The sequence below is a fragment of the Maylandia zebra genome, linkage group LG23 (genome assembly GCF_041146795.1).
Source record: "Maylandia zebra isolate NMK-2024a linkage group LG23, Mzebra_GT3a, whole genome shotgun sequence".
In the NCBI taxonomy this organism is placed as follows: Eukaryota; Metazoa; Chordata; class Actinopteri; order Cichliformes; family Cichlidae; genus Maylandia; species Maylandia zebra.
In genome coordinates this window covers 29,493,085-29,516,588 of record NC_135188.1, presented here as the reverse complement: position 1 = coordinate 29,516,588, position 23,504 = coordinate 29,493,085, and the positions used below count along the sequence as shown (strand labels likewise).

General features: G+C 40.3%; 1 protein-coding gene across 2 annotated transcripts in view; it reads left to right on the top strand.

Annotated features, from left to right (window-relative positions):
* Positions 1 to 14,953, top strand: part of filip1l (filamin A interacting protein 1-like) — a 105,883-nt gene extending 90,930 nt beyond the window's left edge. Inside the window, exons 1-2 of one of the 2 annotated variants that reach the window (XM_012924696.4) lie at positions 6,176 to 6,340; positions 11,700 to 14,953. In XM_012924696.4, coding sequence (XP_012780150.3) covers positions 11,815 to 14,556 — 2,742 coding nt within the window. In that variant the 5' untranslated portion in view covers positions 6,176 to 6,340; positions 11,700 to 11,814 and the 3' untranslated portion in view covers positions 14,557 to 14,953. Of the gene's footprint in view, positions 1 to 6,175; positions 6,341 to 11,699 lie in introns of those variants that run through there. The other variant, XM_004571239.5, reaches the window with a different exon arrangement.
* The last annotated feature ends 8,551 nt before the right edge of the window (positions 14,954 to 23,504 follow it).

Sequence of the window (23,504 nt, the reverse complement as noted above, 5' to 3'; positions counted from 1 at the left end):
GCCCTCTCTTCTTTATAACATCACTTCATTTTCCACCACAGCATTTCAGTTAGGTTGAGTTCTGAACTTTGACTGGTCAGCTATTCGGTTGTAGATCCAGGACAGATGTCCTAGAATACTAGTCTAGAATACTTTGACATGCAGAAGAGTTCATGGTTGACTCAATGACTGCAAGGTGTCCAGGTCCCGTGGCTGCAAAACAAGCCCAAATCACCACACCTCCACTACCGTGCTTCAGACTATATAACACACTATATGAGACGCAGCTCTTGGGGTTTTTTGCAGTTACTCTGAGCATTGCACAGTCTGACTTTGGAGTGAATTTGCTGAGACATCCACTCCTGGAAAGGCTGACAGTTATCTTAAATGTTTTCTGCTACTTAATAATCTTTCTCATTATAGGATGATTTCAAATCGTTTGGAAATGGCCTCATAACCCTGCCCACATTTATGGGCAGCAATAACTGCTTTTCTAAGCTCACTGCTGATGTCTGTCCTTGGCATTGTGTTAACACACGCCTGAATGCTCCAGAGCAGCAAACTGTCCAAACTTGTTTTGTAGTTTATCTGAGGTCATATTAACTCATTTCAAGACCTGGTGATTAATGTTAGAACTCAAACTCGGTGTGCTTCCCTTTAACCACGTAAATAACAGAATCAGCCGATTTCATGTGACTTATGTGTCATGCATCTTTCCATCATTCCTTAACCAATACTTTTACACCTCAGCCAACTTCAAACTCTGAAAATAAGGCTTTACTTTTCCTCCACAGTACAATTCAACTGTTCTTGTTGTGATGACAAAGATGTATCATCCCCAGTCAGAATCACACCGGAAACCATGATAGTGTCAGTCTGAACAAAGCACTAGAAAGCAGGCCATCAGTCTTTCAGACCCACTAATGCTTCATGTATGAGATAAGCACATCATGTCTCATTCGTACACATCTGGAATTCTCACTAATACCAGGTCCAAAAGAACATGTTGAAATGGCGGAAGACCGTGCCTTGAGACTGGATGAGTTCAAAAAGCACACGTTGCTCATCCAAACCAAATCCCAAACCTTCATTCTTCTGTGTATAGTCAGCGCCATAGTCATTCCACTGAGGTTGCATAACACCTCTTCATCCCCACACTATTTGTCATTTGGCAGAGGCTTGTCACAGCAAACATGTTTGTGTGGCCCGCTCTTGTGTTTGATCCTTGACATCTGTTTCAAGTGTACAGTACTCAGGGCTCTGAATATGTCCTGATTTAGAAACAGGGTCTTATTTTGGATGACCGAATTGTTTGTTCCAAGAACAAACACTTTATTGCAGGGAAATGGGGAAAAACACATCGCTATAACAGATCGTGCTGATGGTAATCCGTCACACTAAGTATTGCACTGTGCAGATTTTCAAAAGGTTGAAAAAAACAGCTCGTCTATGAAATGAGTGAAGACTTCAGTCTCAGAAAAGTAGGCAACGATGTCTTTCTGCTTGTGCTTTAGCTTCCCATCTCTTTGGTCTTTAGCTGTTGAGTAACATGTGACAATTCCCATACAGAAAGCTCTACCCAGTCCCTCTCTTTTTAGTTGGTGATATATAACCTGTTCAAGACACCAAACAAAATCACATTTTGTGTGTTTGCACAGGAACTTCCTGACCTGAAAGACATGCTATCTTTGGCTTCTACCAACACTCTTTGCACAGACTTGCTTTTCACACAGCCTCATTCATTGTCCTCCAACAACAGTCTCCTCCAATTGGTTAAAAAACACTGTGATTAATTGGATTTTTTTTTTAAACATAACTTGTTGGGCCACATGTTTTGAGTTTACTTCCTTTTAGGAATTCGTGAGTCGTGTCTGGCACCCGCTGCGACTCACGAACGTTGCTCCGTGCACTATTAATGAACAGACATAGACTCAGATTGTGTATGCTGGCATCTGCTGTATCGGCTAAATTGAATTTTGCTTGGAATACGCCACTGGACAAAGTTTGGGTTTTACATTTCCGGCCTTAAAGTTGTCCAGACTCTGATGAAAACGCTTCCTAGATGCTTGTGGCCTTGAACGCTAACTCAATTTCAATGTAAAAGCATCATTTCCAGTATTATTGTATGGTCAATGCACAATTACATCTTGTGATGCCAGAAATAAATGATAATACCGACTTTTCCTCATACTGCATAGCGTTCAGCTGACAGGAAGGGTCATAAAGTCAGATGGGCATGTAGATTGAACACTTGCGAGCCTTTAATCTGTATCCTGGTCATCAAGTAAGTTTAACATGGTCACATCTTTAACATATTAATCCTGCCCTACTGTCGCTTTAAATTTACCCAGAAAATCCAGTTCCTTCAGCTCAGTTGGCAGAGCTCGTAACATTTAGCAACAGTGACCTCAGCCATTGTGAAGCCATGACATATTGTATTTAGTGGGCAGGAGACAGGAAGACTCTTGCCCTCGTTATTCCCTTACACTGCTGGAATCACTTATAACTGCGACTGCCTGAAGCACGTACTCGTAGAACATGCTTTGTGTTTTTACAAACTGTTATGTAACTCATTTGCTGTCTGCCATGCATTGTCACCTTACACCGAGCATGAAACCTTGCCGTTCTCGCACCATGTTTGTCAGGAGCTAGTTATGTCACTCGCTGAAATGCTCCTGAAGTGTCACCACTCCTATTGTCTGGAATATACTGGGCACATTTATTCCCACGAAAAACTGGGAAACCTCACTTAAAGATTAAATTTGCGCCCCTCATGTGACAATAGGTGACACACTGTGGCTTCTGTCTTCAGTTAAAGGCTGAGAATTTTCAGAGTAAGGTGAGAACACCCCCGATGAAGAAAAAAATTAAGACTTTGGCGTTTTGAGCCAAACAATGCGCCACAGATAAAGACTGATGTGCGCTGACTTAAGCTGTGATTACATCACAGTGTGGAACGCCATTGTTTTGTTTGTGGAACCATTAGCTTAAAGCCACTTTTCACCACACAGGTAAGATGTTTAACCACCCAACCGTTGCTTCAGACTTTCTCATAACCTGGCTCAGTCCAAAGGCAGAGCTCCAATGTGTAATCTTTATACTTTGGATTTTGAAAAGATAAATAAGCAAATAAGTTGTGAAAAATATGCTGGGAAGCAGATGTTGTTTGCTCCTGGGCCATGATGGCTGCTTTAGATTCTATGTTTCAGCCTCCAGATTCATATTTAATAAAAACACATGACCATAGTCACACAAGTTTATTTTACCAGAGAAAGTTGTTCTGATGTGTATGAGAGACATTTCTCCCCATACTCAGATCACTTGAAATACACCAGCCCACTAAGTGGGGGAAATTGTAATACTAACCCCCCCCCTCTCCCCCATCATCAAATGCAGGCCTAAAAACAGACAGATATCTAATTACATATCTAATCATCTTACTTAAGCCTTCTTTCTATTTCTGCAGGAGACTAAACAACAAATGATTGGATTATTAATTATTAATTGGCTATGACTCAAGTATATCTGCATCTCAATCTCAATATACTCTTGGTGCACAGAACAAAACTTCTACTAGCTCGCTCTAAATTTGTAAAATGTAAGCTTCTTACTTGTAAAGTAATCATTCTTATTTTGTTGTGCCATCAAACCACTATATCCACTGCAGACAAACCTACAGTGAGGGAAACTTTGTTTTTTAACCATTAAATAGTCCCACTTTTTGTCTGTATTTAATACAGTTTGCACACACAACACACACTGTTTTTATTAATGAGCTGCTTTTTTATTTTTACATATAAACTGAGCGAAATATGTTAATTTTAGAAAAGAAAAGTACATCAACACACTACTAACTTACTTATACTAGGCTATATGCAGTCATGATAAAATCTTGTATGCTAGCTAGCAGCAACCGTATTAGCATAGCTATTTTAGATGAATAACCTGAAGATTCAAATGAAACTAGGAATGTAGCCAGAACAAATGTCCATGATACCCTACACTATGTTGGCTACCCTACCCTAGGTAACATAGGCAGCATATAAATCGAGCGCTCTAGTCTATCCTTATGCGCTGAAGGAGGAGGGTGCCAACAAGCACAGGACAACTATATGTGGAAGATGGTGACCAGTGCAGCTGCTGCAATTGAGGTTTTGCAGACATGTGACCACAAACCACACGATGTTAGCTTGTGTACCATTTTTGAAGTGTGAGAATCATGGTGACAATATAGGATCGAGTGAATAAGACCCCAGTCATGCAGGCCTACAGACCAGTCAGTGACCGCCTGGCACGTGTATTCCCCAACCAGTTGGTAAAAATCCTCCCAGTGATTGTTTTGGGTGCTGGGATATTGCTGCGGTTGTAGTTTGAGTGGAACTGACTGACTTCCCCAGCCACTCTCCAAGCTGTAGTGAAACTGTCCTAAGTCGGATGCAAGGCGAATCCAGTTTGTGTCACACTTTTTCAAGTTTATTACCGCTGAGCTTATAGTTATTATTCATAGAGAAATAACTACAGGAAATCTTAGCAATCCTCTAACAACAAAACCAATTACAGGAGGTTTTTGGTACTGCTTCTTTACCCAATGACAGCCAGCAATGCCCCAGAACTTCTGGAATCAGTTGGTGAATACACATTTTCCCCTAGCAACCGGTGATTGTATCATGTCCAACTATGCATCAGTTGCCCACATGATGTCACATGAGATACTTCAATAGCTCCACCCTTACTCATTGATAAGAAAAGCAGTAAGAGTTGGGTATGGAAGTACTTTGTGTTGTGGGTGGATGAATAAGGGGTGATAATTGATTTACAAAAAAGGCAATATGCAAATGATTCTTTTGTGCTTTTCAGACAAAGGAAAGAGATATTTCCAGCTTAGCGAAGCACCTAAAAAATGGCATCCAGATGTGTTCAATTCAGCATACAACAATATCCAAAATATTATCATTCTTATGCTGAAATACACAGGTTTATTTAAGATAGCTGGAACTGCTGTTGCGAAATCAACTTTGTTCCGTCAGCTCAGATGTTTGCAATGAATAACATTATATAAATGCTTATACTGACACAATGTACCAAACAAAAAACAAGACTTGTTTTGGCATCGTATTAGGTAAATCAAGCAAATCTACTCATATTGGTACAAAAAAAAAAAAATCTGGTTTCATAACATCCATAATTAATTAGTTTTAAACCTGCAGTCACCCCCCCCCCCCCTTTCAAAATTAGGTTCAAACGATCCTTTTCCTTTTCAACAGAATTCACAGAATCCCACTGAGCATGTGCGGAGAAATCATCGTTACTCCAGTCATTTCCTAACTGTACTAAATGAGGTAGTAAAAATGAGCTCTCTACTACTTTTACATCTGACATTTATGGAAAAAAGTAAATAGTGCTTAAAAGTTTAAAAAAAAGAAGACCTGGCTGACATAATGGGCCATGTTTGGTGAAAGAACAGGTCAGTACTTGGTAACTAAATCTGCCATTATGTGGACAAAAACACTGCCTAGGGAGAAGAAACTACATTTTATGTTTTTTCATCACTCTAATATGCTTGAAACTAAATAGGTTTTAACTCGAATTTCCATAATACAGCATACTAACTGTGCTCACCGCTCCATGACACTAAACAGGTTCTGCTACTAGGTGGCTATAAGGGAAACACTCCCTGAGCTTAATCAGCATCACTAACAAACCTTTTGAGAGACTAAATGCCAGGGGATCTCTTAGGAGTGGGCTGTGTATACATTTCACAAAGATACAGTATGCGTTACAAGTCTTGTCATGTTCTCCAGCACTGGTCTCAGTTACAAATCCGCATCCAAGAATCTCTTGTTAACTTTGCAAGCTGATTATTTTTTCCCCTCTTCTCCCTTGGCTGAAAAAATTAGTTAAGCTGACAAGGCCCATAAGGACATACTGTAACTCGAACTCTTCATCTGTCCTCGCTTACTGTTCGGCCTCTAGAGCACTGACAGACCGTGCAGATATTTCACACATTACATACGACAAGGCATACCTTTTCCCTTCTTATTTTTTTTGTGCCACAACCTTTAGTTAAACAGTTACTCCAGCAGGCTTGCTCAAGCGCAGTTACACATGCGAGCAAGCACACCCCCTTCTTGTGAGCCTCTGCAATGCAAAGCTCCATATAAGGACATGTTGATGATGTAATGGTCCATAGGCAGGGAGCACATCCCTTATTGTTTGGTCTGACTGCAGGAATGCCCACATTACTGCTACTAAGAGTCTGAGAATCAGAGAGAGAGCGGGAGAGCCGAGAGCCCGGGTGTTGTACGGCAAGTTGATCATGAGCTTGTGGCAGTAAAGCTGGGAGAGAGAGCCGCTGGCACAGGTAGGCACACAAAACATTGCCTTTGAGGAGAAGAACTTTCAAAACTTTAAAAGAGCTGCTCCCTTGATGAGCCTGAACGCACACAGATTTTCAGACTTGCATCTTGTCATTCTGGTTGTTCTTTTAAATTATATTTTGTATAGTTACTGTAAGTTACATCTGAAATGTGTCTTCTTTAAAACAGCTGCATAGGAAAATTAAGACATTAGATTCTACTTAATTAGACACCATTGTGGGGGTTTTAATTCCCAAGTATCTTTTTGCATATTTGCTGAGAAATTCTTATAAAAGTTGAATGAATTTAATAGAAATGATCGGAAAGGAGCACTTAATATGACAACTAAAATATGTAGACTGTAAAATTAGGGAAATCTAAGGTAAGGTCCTAAATGTTCCTCGTTGCGTGCTATGTAAGTCAAATAATAAGCAGAAATTAGTACACAATGTACGCCTAATTGAATTACACACAAATATTTGGGTCCCATGTGTAACGACAAGAAAAATGACTGTGTGCGACTGAGTGCGTGTGCAATAGCAGATGGCATAGTTCTGTGATGATAGTAATAAGTATATTATATTAATTCAAGTCACACCAATTAAGAGTAATGCCATTAACTGCATTGTATAAAACAGCAGCTGTGTTTAAAGTAAGTAAAACAGTTTTGGTGCTTAAGACCCGAATGTTTCAGGAGAGTCACATCCAGGTCTCTGTTTGGTTCACACCATGTTATTAATCATAATACCACTAGCAGGAAGTTAATAAATACCCGAACAACATATATCACGCGTTTTGATTGCACTCTGGGGGCATATCACTTGGCCTGTGCGGATTTTAAATACAGTCCGTGGACCTCATCAATCAGTGTCCTCCCTTTGAACTGTTGTCACACCAGCATCTGTTAAAGAAGGAGGAGATGTTCATGTATGTGCACAGGATATATTAGTCTATACATACATGACCTAATCGCTTGCGGTGAGGAAATGGCACAGCAACCCGCAGAGGAGGCGCAGCGGCACTTTACACACAGCGGGTGAGCCACAGTTTCCAGCATAAAAACAGAGGGAAGCCCTCGGCAAAGCTGTAATGTGTGCTAGTGTGTCTCCCATATGGACTTGGCTGAGAGTTCCCGACTGGATGTTTCCTTTTCTTTGAGTGCATTCATGTTATCGTACATTTGAGAGAAAAGGAAAATATAATATAACATTAAGATATCCACTCAAGGACCCTAACACACTAAATCACTCAGCACGACTTGTTTTTCCATGACATTTAACGACTGACAGTGGTGACTATGCATCTGTCTTCCTGGGGAAACCGCTCTGAATGAGATTAGTACCTGATGCAAAGTTTGCACATGCTGCTCCATGAGTGGTAATAGTGATAGCTGTTAAACTGTTCTTTTTTCAAGAATCACAGATCTCTGCGTAAAGGAGCTACACTCTTGCAATGCTGAAAATGTAGCGTGATGGGGTTCAAAATGTGGCCCTGAAAATGCAACACACATAGTAAATTAGATGGTGACAGCAGGTAGGTTGAGCTACTAACCATCATTTAAAAGTTTGATTGTACTTCCTTTAGGTGCCACCTGAGGTTGGCTCCAGAAAGGAGTCAATCGTGGAAGGCTCCCATTTTAAAATGGAAGACCAAAGCATTAGAAAACATGTTTTCAACTTTGACCAAAAAAAGAGGAAAAAGAAAAAAGGTTTTGGCCTCTATGGATAGTTTCCCCCTCTCATAACAACTCTAAGTGGGATAATTTTTTTAATAACTTATCCAGCTGGACAATTGAGCTTCCCTGACACAGGTAGTTGAAGCTGATCGGAGTCTGCTAAGCCTCATCCACTACTTTGAGTCATTAAACTGGACCCCTTCACTGTATGTATGTTGCATTTTAATAAATTATCTGACTAATATTAGATTATTATGGTATAGGCCATCCAAAAAGTTTGTCCTTCAGATGTGCTGAGGGAAATTCTACTACTCTATTATTTCTAACTACACTAATTACACTAATTAGCTGATATGGGTCTGTTGTGTTGCACTTTGTGAATGCAGCTTGCTAACCAAGCTAGCTAGTATTAGCTGCTAACTTAGCCATCCACCCTTTTATCAATAAAAGCTAACGTCTGGCTTGAAAAACAGCTTTGGCTAATATGGTAACGTTGACAGCTCAAGGTGTGGAACAATGGGTGACATCACGATAGATAAGTCCATCGTATTTTTTTTCACCAAGTGTCACTATGTCTGTTTTTGCCGCATCCATGCAACATGCAGTGTGCTCTAAATTATATCTAACAACCCAAAATGGTCTCAGATGTTGCTCTGTTGGCCAATTACATTCATCTCTCTGTGTGTCCCTGATGAGAAGAAGTCCGGGAACAAATTATCTGATTTAAAGATTTTTTTCTGTACCACAGAGTACATCAGGCACAGAGTAATATAGTCCTACAAAGGAGGTAGAATTTGTCTTTAGTGATGCAAAGTTCTCTTGCATGCAGTAATTTGGATTAATATCCATTTCAGGACTTTTTTTTAACATGTTTTTTTTTTTTAAGCCAGAGTGACAGAGTTTCCAGTAATACTAGGGAACAAAGTATGTTGATCTTTCTATTTTCGCCGATGACATCACTAGGAAAACAGTGGGGACAGAGATAAGAGATTAAATAAATAGTGATTACAAACTGGTTTGAAAAGGACATGTCTGCCTGCTGTAGAGGAGTTTTGCTTTGCAGCTTTTCACACGCATAATCTAATCAAAGAAAAAGCAACCTTTCAGCACATGCATGGCTCCTGATGAGGCGATAAGTATTTTGATGACACCACTGGCAAGCACTTTGTAGTCCTGGGCATGATTTGCAATCAACATGTGTAGGAGACAGGATTAAAAACAAGAGCAAGCTATGTTGATAAAACCCAGACAGAAAAGTGCAAGTCCTTGGGGCTATCAGATTCCTTGAAATGAAAAAGCATGATTGGAGATTTGTTTAATACACTGTTGAACACCATGTCACCTAATAACCCCAGCATAGCAGCCATATCAATCCTCTATATGCAAAAATCAAAGTAGTTTATTCAAGACATAAATCATTTTTTTAAAACTGACATACGTGTAAGTGTGTATTAATATATACCTCCATATAACTTCAACTTTTTCATGTAATTTCACCAGAATAGATCAAAATGTGTAGATTGTCTCTGTTTTAAGTTAAACTGGAATATAAGTAGTAAAAGTGAATAGAGCTTTTGTAGTTGTTTAAATGTAATTGACTGAAGTTTAAAGTAATATACCTTTCCAAAAAAATGGTACTAAAGTATAATAGCTGAGTAAATATACTTTGAGTTTACCATGAAAAGCTAAACTATAAAGGATGATGCAATCTTGTGTTGTGTGATACTATAAATTTTGGTATCGCTCGGATACCAAATACAGGGTGAGTATCGCTGATACCAATACCGATACCGATAGAGCAGGGTGTCATGATTTATGAGATGAATCTTCATCAGTTTCCAAATGATTAACATATGTTAATGATCAATAAATCACTGTGACTTTTACTTTCTACAATAATTAGTTTGCACAAGAAAACACACTTTTAAGCTTTTCATGCATTTGAAACTGGGTGTTTTTGGCACCTTGTGCCTGTCTCTGAAGCGCTTTGGGTCACCTTCTGTTGTTTAAATGTGCTATAAGCAAATAAAACATGAGAAACAGAAAGGTTCAGACAATTTTCACAGTGCATGTTAGAGTTATATTTATATAAAGTATCAACCCTGGCGCTTCAGTATCGATACGATCTAGTTACATGTGTCCCCCTAAATCCAACTGCCCTTTAGCAGCTACTGAAGAAAGAAATGACATACTGCTGTAGAAGTGACCCACCCTACTGTACCACACTTACATCATGGCCCACAACCCAAGTGTACATGTGGAATTTGTGTGTGTGCGTGTGTGTGTGTGTGTGTGTGTGTGGGGGGGGGGGGGGGGGGGGGGGGGGTCTTCTGAATAAACTCTGCGGAGCTGTAATTGCTTTTGGAAGCAGGGGGAATTCCTTTAAAAGTATAAGAAAAAAAAAGCAGGGTGGGTAGGTGGTGGTGGGTTTAGTGAGGGGGAGGAGGGTTGGTAGTAGAGGAACCCCTTAATTAAAGGATTGTTCCATGCCAGTGGGCCATCTGTGTGGAAACGCCTGGCAGACGCACACACAGCAGTCATAACATATTTTCTCCAGGGGCTGTAGGCACTTTGGTGATGCATGCATGTGCCAGACGCCTTGACCCGGGCTGCACACTGTACTTAAGGGACTACAGCTGCATCACATGGCAAACATATTCTATAGTATAAAAATATGGGATTTCATTAGTTGTGGAAATATAAATATTACATATGCTACCCTGTCGGGTCTTGTTATTTTTCTTAAACAGACTGCTTCTGATTTTATTTTATTTTTGTCAGTTTGTCAGCTGTGACAGACATTTAAAAAGTTTACATTCTAAAGTGTTTCTCATTTTTGCTTGAATCCTGATTTCCTGATTTGCTCTTGTGCAATGATGCAGTTATTTCCTTCTATGAGCTAACAATCAGGCCTCAGATTTAGATTATAATTGGGTCACAGACATATTTTATTGTGCTTGCAATATGTCATGTTGTCCAGTCAGATGATCACTTTCAGAGGTCAGCATTTGGCTGTGTGTCTCTTTTCTGACAGGGGACGTAGGTCTTATGCTACCACCTCACCCACTGTGGAAACCTTTGGAAATTCACTGATTGTTAAACTTAAGACCCACTATTTAGAGCAGGAACTCAGGTTTCCAAAGCATATGAGAATTAGCTGGCACTGAGGGAACAAAAATGAACCAAAGGTATTTCAGAACATAAAGTGATGCTTTTTTTATTATGTGTTAAACTTTCCATGACATAAGAACTTTATTCCTCCTTTGAAATGCTGGGAAAATAACAGTGTTTATGATGTGTCAGAGCTTGGAGAGCTGGACTGTATGGATAACAACAGTGAGGGTGTAGAGTTCCTTTAGGGGTTTTCTTATATAATATTAGTGGATAAACAGGATTAGCATTTTAGATATTTAGGTTTAGGATGCTCTATTTTTACCCTCTATGGAAGACTTAAGCTGCCAAAAAATAAATAAATAATAATTGAGAAATTATCAAAAGATAACAAAATACAAAGGTAAATATTAAAAGGAAATATCAACCTATATACGGTTTGAAAAATTAATTAACGCCTATTTTTACATTTTCTATATTTTGTGCTTTTTAATTAAATAACGTACTTTTGTCAGGAAAAAAGCTAACTAATCAAATTCCTAAAAATCATGTTCCTTTTTTCTTTCCTTTTATTACAGGTTAAAGCTGTTAATTGATCAGGAAAAGGCCTACCAAGAACGCAAAGACGAAGAAAACAACAAAAAGGTGGCAAGCCTCAAGGAGGAGCTGACAAAACTCAAATCGTTTGCATTGATGGTTGTGGATGAACAGCAGCGTCTTACCGAGCAGCTGAATCAACAGACAGCTAAAGTTCAAGAACTGAGTGCCAGTTCTTCACAAGCCCAGGAAGAGCTGAGCTCAGCTAATGCTCGTCTGCAGGAAGAGGAGCAAAAGGTCTGTCGCTTGGAGGCTGAGCTGCGTGACCAAGCCAGTCGATACCATCAGGAACAGGAAGCCATGACTGCCAAATTAACCAGCGAGGATGCCCAAAACAGGCAGCTGCGTCAGAAGCTTTCAGCTCTCAGCAGGCAGCTTGATGAGCTGGAGGAGACCAATAAAACCCTGCGCAGGGCTGAAGAGGAACTGCAAGAGCTGAGAGACAAAATTAGCCGCGGTGAGTGTGGAAACTCTGGCCTCATGTCAGAGCTTGAAGAGTTACGAAAACGGGTACTTGAAATGGAGGGAAAGGATGAAGAGCTGATCAGAATGGAGGACCAATGCAGGGACCTCAACAAAAAACTGGAGAAAGAGGCCAGCCAAAACCGGTGCCTGAAAGCTGAAGTGGACAAACTGAATCAGAGAATCATGGACTTGGAGAAACTAGAGGATGCATTCAGTAAGAGCAAACAAGAATGCAGCTCACTGAAAAGCAACTTGGAGAAAGAGAGGTTGGTGTCAAAGGTTCTGACCAGTGAGTTGGAAGTCCTCAAAGTCAGAGTCAAAGAACTGGAGGCTGCTGAAAGCCAGCTGGGAAAGACAGAGCTGACTCTGAAGGAAGATCTCACCAAGCTAAAGACTCTCACAGTGATGCTGGTGGATGAGAGAAAGGCAATGGCAGAGAAGCTGAAGCAAATGGAGAACAAAGTCCAGAACAGCACAGGCAAACTGCAGGCTGAACAGGACAGAGTTACATCAGTTACAGAGAAGCTTATTGACGAAAGCAAGAAAGCACTGAGATCAAAGGCTGAGCTTGAGGAGAAAATCTGCAGTGTTACAAAGGAAAAGGATGACTTGAAGGCCAGGTTAAGAGCTGAGGAGGAGAAGAGTAACGATTTGGAGTCTAAAATAAGCTTGATGAAGAAAAGATTGCAATCACTTGAGACAATAGAGAGAGAATACCTGAGAAACAAGGCTAAAGAGGAGAATATCAAAACGCCAATTGCTAACCGCTTCCAGCAAGAAGACAACAAAGTAAAAGATTTGACCCAGGAAGTCGAACGCCTCCGACGCAAGTTAAAAGACATGAAAGTGGTGGAAGGCGAATCATTAAAAACAGAGGCGTTTGAATCGCTGGAGAAAAGATTTAACAACGAGCAAGAAAAAGCTAAAGCCTTGATGGAAGAGCTGGAAGTATCTAGAAAAGAGCTTTCAAAGTACCAGCTGGTTGAAAAGAAAGAGTGCAACCAAGAGCACGTCCTTTACAAACGCCTTAAGGAAGAGGAGGCCAAGTCCAGCCATTTGACCAGAGAGGTGGCAGCTCTGAAAGAGAAGATTCATGAATACATGGGAACAGAAGAGTCCATTTGCCGCATGAAAACTGACCACTCGACACTGCAGAGAAAACTGACCCAGCAGGAAGTCAGAAACAAAGAACTGGCCAGAGAAATGGAGACGCTCACTCGAGAGCTGGAAAGATACCGACGGTTCAGCAAAAGCCTTCGCCCAGGAATGAACGGCAGGCGCTTTTCAGACCTGCATGTTTCCACTAAGGAGGTTCAGACAGACCCACTTGATTTCATGTCTCCCAACTGCAAGGGTATGCCACCGCTGGAACGTGCAGTGGTGAATGGCAAGCTGTACGACGAGAACGAACCAGAAGAAAATGCTAATTACAGCAATGAGCTGCAGCTCACCAAATGTAGCCCCTCGATTATCAATAATGTAAATAATCTTAACAACAACCTGAAAAGAGCACGAGGCCCACTCCTTAAGAACAAAGACGCTCCTCATCAGGTCAATGGAAAAATGCACCCGCGGCAGAATGGCAGCCATGTTCAGCCTGGAGACGTCGTGCTGACCCACAGTCCTGGGCAACCTCTGCATATTAAAGTGACACCTGACCACGGACACAACACTGCAACGCTAGAGATCACCAGTCCAACCACAGAAAACACCCAGTCATTCACCAGCACTGCTGTCATACCCACAAGCGGGGGTCCACCCAAACAAAGAATTACCATCATCCAGAATGCATCTATATCCCCTAATGCAAAATCCATTTCCCCAACAGCAAAATCTAAGAGCTCCTCTGTGTCTGATGAGCCATGTTCACCAGATAGGGCCCTGTCACCTTTTACTATGGCTACATACTCCAGAGCGATGACCCCAGACTCCTGTGGCTCTGTAACCCCAGACAGAGCCATGTCACCAATACAAATAGTATCAGTGATGACAGGCACCCCCGACCGCTCCTTATCCACGGAGCCAGTCGAGGTTGTTGGAGGACACGCCGTCTTCCGCGTGACCCCCGAAAGGCAGAACAGCTGGCAGGTCCAGAGGTCCCCCAGCTTGGGGCCCAACGTCATCACCACAGAGGACAACAAAATCCACATTCACTTAGGGAGCCCATTCATTCAGGGCATCAGCACTTCGTCCCAAACGCAGAGTCCATGCCACACGCCTGGACTTCCGGAACAAAGGACTCAGGTGCTTGCAAACTGCAGTTCTCCTACTGTCAAAGCCAACAGCAAAATCACAAGTAGCATCATGATTAAGCCCACCTCCACCCCAATCCAAAGGCCATCACAAATTACAGTAAGTAATGCCTACGACTGACCTGATAACCCCCAAAACCTTCCATCCCATCCTGCCCATAAGATACCTCTTATACCCCAACTCTATACCCTAAAAAACGTCTGATTTGCTTCATTTTTGAGCTTAAACAGTTGAATGTTTTACTTTTCATTTTTGTTGGTTTGCTTGGTTCTGTGTGATAAAGTTCAAACAACTGTGTGCCTGCATGAAAAAAATAAAGCACTAGAACTTGAATTAATCTGACATAACACAAGGTTTTAACTTAAGTGCACTTACTGTATTGTACTCAGTGGCACATTTGCCATGTAGTCAGACTATTCACACTGATGTATCATACCAATTTTTATACTTCATACTCCACATACTGCATTATTATTAAGTTGTTTGCTTTCCTGAGAATTAAAGTGTGCAAAAAGAAGTATGTTTTAGTTTGTCATCCATGCTTGCCGATTTCATTTATTCACTAAATCCAGCATGTTTTGAATTTTTTCTTTTTAAAAATACATATAATGTGGGAATATGCCAATAGATTAAAATCAGCTCTTTGATTTGATTTGTGCTGCATGCACTGTAACGTTTTAACACTTAAAGACTTGAATCCAGTGAGTCAAAGTCAAAATGTCTGCAGATCACTTTCCGTTAGACTCAAGTGGAAGATTTTTCAGAATAAAAAACACAGTGCTTATGTTTGACCAGATGACACAAACGCAAAGTCAAAAACCCCTCAGGGATTCTCACATGGTTGAGTTAAAATCATAAGCTGATGTCATAGTTTCTTCTTCGGGACACAGAAACCCAGTAACTGAGAAAGAAAACCACAGTTGTGTGAACTTGGGAGTTCTCTTAAATGACATAATGGAAACTCTGCTTAAAACCTTTAAACCTTAGTGCAGCACACCGTAAAGCTGCTGTGGAAGGTGAGTCTTGTACTTTTAAAAATGCAACAGCCGCAGTTGTTCTTCAGCAGTGGTTTTTCAAACATAACTGAAACAATCTTACATATTCACTGAACCATGAAAACTTTTAGCATCAATCGTGTATGCAGCACTGCAAAGGGTACCTGCTGGATTACATCAGTGATTTCAAACCAGGGTCAACAGCACAAGAAAGCCTGCGGGTGTATGTGCAGAGACAATGGATTACGTGGGAAGACTGAATGCACCTGAATAGGTATGAATAGAAGCATTAAAACTCATATGACCGTAAAGGATAAACAGTACAAACAGAAACCCAAAAGCAATAAATACATCATATACAGATGAGGATTAGGTCCACTGAGAAAAAAAATGTAGGGAGTCATGACTTTTCTTTTTCTCTGAAAAAACACAACACAAAACTTTATATATAGTTTTAATTATAGATGAATATAAAAGGGACATAAATGTGAACAAATACTTCACATATAAAGATCAATACTCTGCATCTAATTGGAGCTGTAGCCTAAAGTAATGGCTTATTGTTACTAATAAGCTAACTATAACTCCTAAATGGTCAGATGAAAGCAGTGGCTAACGGTAAACATAGCTGACACTCAGATGAAACTGGCCTAAACAATGATAGTTCAACTGGCTGAAAACTTATTTTAACAACATACATTTTTATATAATTAAATGTGAAAACAAGATACGTTTAAACTCGATTTAAATGAATAGATCTCAATAGATGATGATGTGATGCTGGCTTGAAAAAGGTTGGGAACATTTCAATCTCACATGAGGGTCAGAGTAAAGAGAAGATGATGGAAAAGGGCAGAATGAGAAGGAGACAGAAGACCCTTGTGGCAGTCCTTACAGGGAGCAGTTGAAAGAAGATGTAAAGTACAATTCTGAAAAAAATCTAAAAAAAGAAATCTGGAAAATTATCTACTGCAAATTTAGGGTAAACTATGACGAGCAATGTTTTTTTTTTTTTTAAAGATTACAACAATACAAAAACTTTACATAATAACAGTCTAAGTTGTCCGACATAGATATAGTAATATAATCATAACTTATACATATTAAAACTATTTTAATATTCTCTTAAGTAGTAAAGAAAAACAAACAAAAAAATAAATTAAAAAAAAGACCACAGTATGTCTAGGTTATCTGAGGTAGTCCTGTGCTTAGAAGTTGGTATGGCTGCCCATACCAGGAGGTAAACTTTTCTCAGACTTAATCTGGGACTGTAAGAGAAACAACAGTTTTTAGACACAAACAATAGCATTATCTTACTAAGTTAACATCTGCCTATATATGTTACAAATGGGCAGGACTGAAAATATAGCTCTAACTGCTAGCCGCTACTCTCTGATCCTCACAGCTAATGTGGCTATTAGGCAACTGCTAATAGTTAAATGGGTAATGCTAACATGCCATTGACCAGGTTAACGTTTAGGATAATTGTTAAATACTTCAACATCGTTGAACAAAATTACTTATAAAGAGCCAGATTAACTAAACGGGGTAACTAGATTGTTAGTGCAAAGTGTCTTTAGTTTTAGTTTTATAAAAGTTGTGCTGTGTTCAAAATACAGGCGCAGGTATTTAATTTCAATATGAAGCACAAAAAAATTGAATAAAAAATAAAAGACATCCTTTTTGTTAGTATTCAATATCGGCACAATTAGCGGTAAATTACGGATCACAGTCCAATTTAAATATTCTCCTCCTTATACTTTGTCTGTCACAAAAATCTGTGAGTTTACACCTCATACCTTCTCATGGTGCTCTTGTTGGAAATACCAACACATCACTTGTTTTTTTTTTTTACCTAAAACCCAGTTTGCACTGGTTCAGTGTTTTCATGAATCTGGCCCAAAAATGTTCAGTGAACAAAAACTACTGTAGCTGCTCCTGAGTGGAGGCCCTTTGTTGTGCCTACCTGTATGCAGCGGTGTTGTATGAAGTTGGGTGTGAACTGTAGGAGGTGAAGACAGCACTGCTGCTCACTACTTTGAGAGGAAGACGCACCCACCTCTAAGCACTGGGACCAGAGGGCACTGCACTAAAAGTGAACTATGTTCATCAAACATGCGGCGTGACAAAGAAAATCCTAAAACTTTTAAAGTGGTGGAAATAGAGGGAAAAAAAATGCCTTTATTTCCCAATGTTATGAGCATAGCAACTGAATAATGCACTCCAGGAAACATACTGTAAACATCACAAAACCCCTTCACAAAACCTGATACTGTGTTTGGGTCACAGGAACACAAACGTATTCGTTGAAAGTTCTTTTTACCGAGCGTGCCTTTGACTGGGTAGAAAACCAAAACGTTTATTTTCTTTTCTCCCATGAATCACGTCCTTTGAGATGAGTCATCTGTATAGCCTGCAAATGTTTTCTATGTATATGCATTCTTCCACATGGACTGAAAATGTTACCTCGTACGTGCGTTTCACTTCACGTTAAATCTGTACCAAAGGTCAGAACTGGATGGTCGGGGAGGGGAGGTTGATTGAAAGGCAAGAATGAAAGGATGCAAGAGGAAAAGGTAATTCATTTCATGTCTTAAGGAAAAGATAATGAACGCCTCAGATGGGCTTTCCTCATCGCAGTGGCATTTTATGTACGCATGAACCTAAAACTAGAATTACATCATACGATTGGCTTGTTTAAAATCAAACACACACACTTTAATTGTTAGGTGATTCACACCTTTGTTAACAAGTAGGGCAACAAATTAAGTGTTGTAAGGGGTAGAAAGACAAATTTGAGAAAGTTCATTGCTCTTCTTTCCATCCCTGAGCCTTCCTCTTTACCCAAAGTCTTACATTTTACCAATAACCATTAAAAACTAATACACTTTAATGAATTACAAACTCATACTTTGATTTTTCATGGAGCGAGGCAAGTGCTGCAGGAAAACTGTTGAACCTGACCCAAAGGCAGACGAGCTGGTGTGGCAACGAGGCGATGATTAAATCAAGCATTAAATCCAATGAGTGAGAAGGAGCGCAGCTGTGGAAACCAGATCCAAAGCTCGCCTGGGTGTGATGAAACGATGCAGGGGCTAAACAAGATGCTATTCATTAGACCTCTCCTTGAGAAAAGCATCCAGCAGCTGGGATTACTGTCTGCGACCTTAATCACCCCCTGACTCACTTTAAACTTATTCGATTCATAAAACTCATCTGGTTCAGCCAAGGAAGACAGATCTGTGCACGGTATCCCAGCCAGACTGGGAGAATGAGTATCATGTGACACACTGGAAGGCTATTTCATTTAAAAGCCTGCAGCAATGCTCCCTTCTGCTGGGCGAGAGCGAAGCTGTAATCACACTAAGCTCACAATGATACTGCTGATTAAGAGCAGAGTTGTTCAGGGGTGAAAGAAAACATCAAAAATGCCAGACATCCTGATGTGACTTTTGAACAATCAGCTACTGATATCAATCAGCCAGGGACAGGAAAATTGAACGATTACCACGGCGCGAACAAAGAGAGCAGATCTCTGTGCTTTAGCCCACCTTGACCCTTAATAAACAGCAGTACTGGGGTTTTGTCTAAACAAAAGGCTTCGTGAGTGTGAGAGTGCAGACATTGTGAAAGCAAGCCTCTCTCCCACCGCAACGCAAGCACCAAAACAAACCTCGTGTTTGGTTGCCACAGAAACAGCTGTGCCGGTGCAGAGTGTGGGGCAGAGGAGGAAGTACTCAGCTGAACTCCTGCTGTACCGCTGATATATGAGAGGACAAAGCCGCACATTAAGGTCTCTCTCCATGTAAAATCAACAGCACTCCCATGACGTGGGTCAGATTTTCTGGACCATTAGCTCCGCCGAAGCATGAGGCCCTACTTATTCTGAAATTTATACCCCCGTATGAATATTTAAGGCTGTAGTTCACTGAATATTTCTTAATTCTCTAAACCTCACGAGCGCTTCTCCCAACAGCAAGAGGTTTGGAGCTCGGCAGGGAATAATATCAGTGAAGTGATGAAACTCGTGGAAATACTGAAAACTTTCACTGGGCTGGAGAAAAGGATACCAGATCGATGACACTTTCATACAAAGAGATGGTTTCGGTTTTTATTTCTGACTCCAGTGAACTCCAGATAAAAAAAGTTAAGAGGCCTGGACTGAAAAGGGCTTTTGAAACTTTTTTTTTGCTAGAGATATCTTAAAATGCTTTCCTAATATCAATTCTGTTTTAGGGATGTTTGATGTAAAGTACAAAGACATTTTTTTGCAGTACCAATCAGCTTTTGAAAAATGAGGAAAATGAAGAATAAAGCTGTGAAAAGATTAAACTCAGCCGTGTGTAAAAGTCCTGAAGCATCTCTCATTTCTTTATATTTTACTAAGAAAATGGGAAATACGTGCAGTGGTTTATTTAAATGAGCCAGTACACATGGAAATACAGTATATGAGGCAAAAATTAGCTTTTTACAATTCTAACAAGCCTGAAAGTCAATATTTGTCGTTATTTAACCCCCTTTATTCTTCAGCCCAGTCTGAACTCTCTTAGGCAGCTTTCTTGTCATTTGTTTAAGTAGTCTTCAGGAATAGTTCTCCAGGCTTCTTGAAGGACATCCAAAGCTCTTTATTGGATGTTTGTTCTGTTCTCTGTCAACACGATGCCACACTGCTTCGATAATGTTGATGTCCGGGCCCTGGGGAGGCTAATACACCAGCTTTTTTGCCGTGTTTCCCTTCCTTAAGAATGGCGTCTTAATAGACACTTTCACTGATACTATTTCCTGGCTAATAGCTCTTTGGGAATCCACTCGTTGGTGCGAAGATAGTATTTTATGTCTGTCAAACATGATCATAGATCAACATTTAAGTGGCTTAACAAAAAAAAAAAAAAAAGCATTTGTCTGAAAATGGGTGCAAGAACTGTATGGCGTTATTTTTGTGCCACTATTCTGAGCGCACGTAAAAAAAAGTTTGCAGGTGCAAGTGTTGTATTTTGAGGAGAAATTTATTTTTGAGCAAAGAAAAGCTGAATTTGAGTGAACAAAACATTGCTGCGTGGAAAAAATGTATTTCCGCGTTTGCTATTATCCACCCACACATACAATAGCAGCCCCTCTCGCTCAGTTTTCGCATTTGCGCTCACTCACAATGTGTTGCTCGCGCTTTCAACATTTCTGCCCGTGCGTGCTCAACTCTTTCTGTACACCATTATATTTGTGCCACAAAACCAGCCAATCACAGACTTGGATGCAAAAAATCTGATTGGCTGTTCTGGTCTCCAATCAGCTCGAAATGACGAAATGCAATATCCCAGAATCCATTTCATCCAAAACTCAAACGAGGCAGTGGCAGAGGAACGCAGAGTGGCAAGGTTTGAAATATTACTCTTTCTGGGTCACAAAATAAACTTTTAAGATATTTTCATGCGAGAATGTTGCTGTGTAAACTTCTAATACCTGCTCGATTCATCAAGACATCACATATTTGCATAAGTGCTCTGACGTTTTCGGAGATGCCTTGTTACCCACCAGCTGACCGCTTGGGAACTCGGGTTAAACATAATATATAAAGCTGGACTGACAAAAAAATCACAGACTACACCACCAGGTATTATAGGAAAAACCATAAAGCTGTTGTCACAGTGATGTACACTGTCTTGTTGGTACAGTATATATGTATGATTTGTATCACCTTCATGTTTCCAAACCGATATCATGACCAGCAGCTTTTACAGCTGTGGCTCCAGCAAACATCAGCTGATACTAGAAATTAATATTAAATAAATTCTAACAACAGCTGATCCAGCTTAAACATGCTGCTGTTGTTTAGCGCGACATCCGCTGGTTTCCTGTTTCTGGCACAAAGGAGGAGATAAACAAACAAGAGAGACGATCAGCTGATCATTGATCAGTTTCATGACTGAAGTAGCAACAGGAGAGGGAGGGAGAGAGAATGAGGGGAGAAGAGGCAGCTGTGCAACGTAAAGACAGAATAACTCCAGCTTTGTGTCTTTTTTTCATTCTAGCTGAAGTCCGGGACTAATCACGTTCCTTTTACCCTCAATACGGATGTATTGTAATTGGTCCAGCCCAGAGTTGATCATGACCAATTGGCTAATCCACCACCTTTCATTGTTTAAATCGTTACAAAAACAAATAAACATAAAAATGAAAAATCACCATCAGCCCCCCTGGCAAATGTCCCGTATGCCCAATGGCCAGTCCAGCTATGCGGTCAGCTGGTGGGTAACAGGCATCTCCAAAAACGTCAGAGCACTTATGCAAATATGTGATGTCTTGATGAATCGAGCAGGTATTAGAAGTTTACACAGCAACATTCTCGCATGAAAATATCTTAAAAGTTTATTTTGTGACCCAGAAAGAGTAATATTTCAAACCTTGCCACTCTGTGTTCCTCTGCCACTGCCTCGTTTGAGTTTTGGATGAAATGGATTCTGGGATATTGCATTTCATCATTTTGAGCTGATTGGAGACCAGAACAGCCAATCAGATTTTTTTGCATCCAAGTCTGTGATTGGCTGGTTTTGTGGCACAAATATAACGGTGTACAGAAAGAGTTGAGCACGCACGGGCAGAAATGTTGAAAGCGCAAGCAACACATTGCGAACGAGCGCAAATGCGAAAACTGAGCGAGAGGGGCTGCTATTGTGTGTGTGTGGATAATAGCAAACACTGAAATACATTTTTTGCACGCAGGAATGAATTTTGTTCACTCAAATTCAGCTCAAAATAAATTTCTCCTCAAAATACAACACTTGCACCTGCAAACTTTTTTTTTACTTGCGCTCAAATTTTTTTTACGTGCGCTCAGAATAGTGGCACAAAAATAACGCCATAGAACTGGACTTAAAATGAATACAAACAAAGCAGAAAGAAAAACTTTGAAAGACTTTGAAACCCATTCAGAAAGCCTGGAGAGCCATACAACCAAGTCTGGCTTCTTGGAGGCAAAATACAAAGAAATGAGGGCTGGCTCGAGACTTGCACAGCACTGTGTGTGCCATTTTTGTTTGTTGATTACTCTAAAGAAGATAACCACTTGCTGACTATCACCACATAGGGATTCAGTCACTGTTTAATGGATAAGAGGATCGCACCATGATTGGTGAGATCTTCTTATGTTGTCCTGAGCTGAGTGTTTACAAAAAGAACATCATGCAGCATCAAATAAGACTTGAAACTAGCAATTCAGGTGGAAAATGCATACTAAAGTGACCCAAGTGAGGCGTTGGGTCTCCTTGTCTCTACAGTCAGACCTTCTGCCACCAGAGGACTCTGCCCCTGCTGGACATTAGAAGCAATGCAGATTTAAAGCACTGGCTTAATCCATCTTTCTTATCCAGTCTACTGAGCATAAAAACTACACATTTAAACAAGTGCATTAGATGACAGCAGTGTTTATCTAAATCAGTGTATCCGTTTCTTGAAATGCCAAATGCTAAATAAACATGCTACAAATACATTTACAGAGTATGCCATCTGTGGCTGAGGTTCCTCATAACTGTGGAAACACCTTATCACTGTACTGTAAACAGGACATAGTTTCTACTGTGCAAGGACCGATCCAAAAGTGATGCACCCCAGTGTGCTGCCCTGCTGCTCTGCATGTAAACATGCTCATTAAAAGTGATTGCACAGTAAGTGGAGCAGTAAGTTGTTTAAGAAAACGCGAAATGCGATGTGTCTCATGAGATGCCCTCGTATGAGGACTGTGATATAAAAGCACTGGTTTCTAAGCACAAGTTACACTGTTGGTATCATTACCAGGATGAAGTGGAACTATATCGGGGCCATTAGCAGTTTGCAGCAAAGTTTTTTTTTTCATTTAATCATCAAATCATTCTCAAAATACAGTGGGGCAAAAAAGTATTTAGTCAGCCACCGATTGTGCAAGTTCCCCCACTTAAAATGATGACAGAGGTCAGTAATTTGCACCAGAGGTACACTTCAACTGTGAGAGACAGAATGTGAAAAAAAAATCCATGAATTCACATGGTAGGATTTGTAAAGAATTTATTTGTAAATTAGGGTGGAAAATAAGTATTTGGTCAC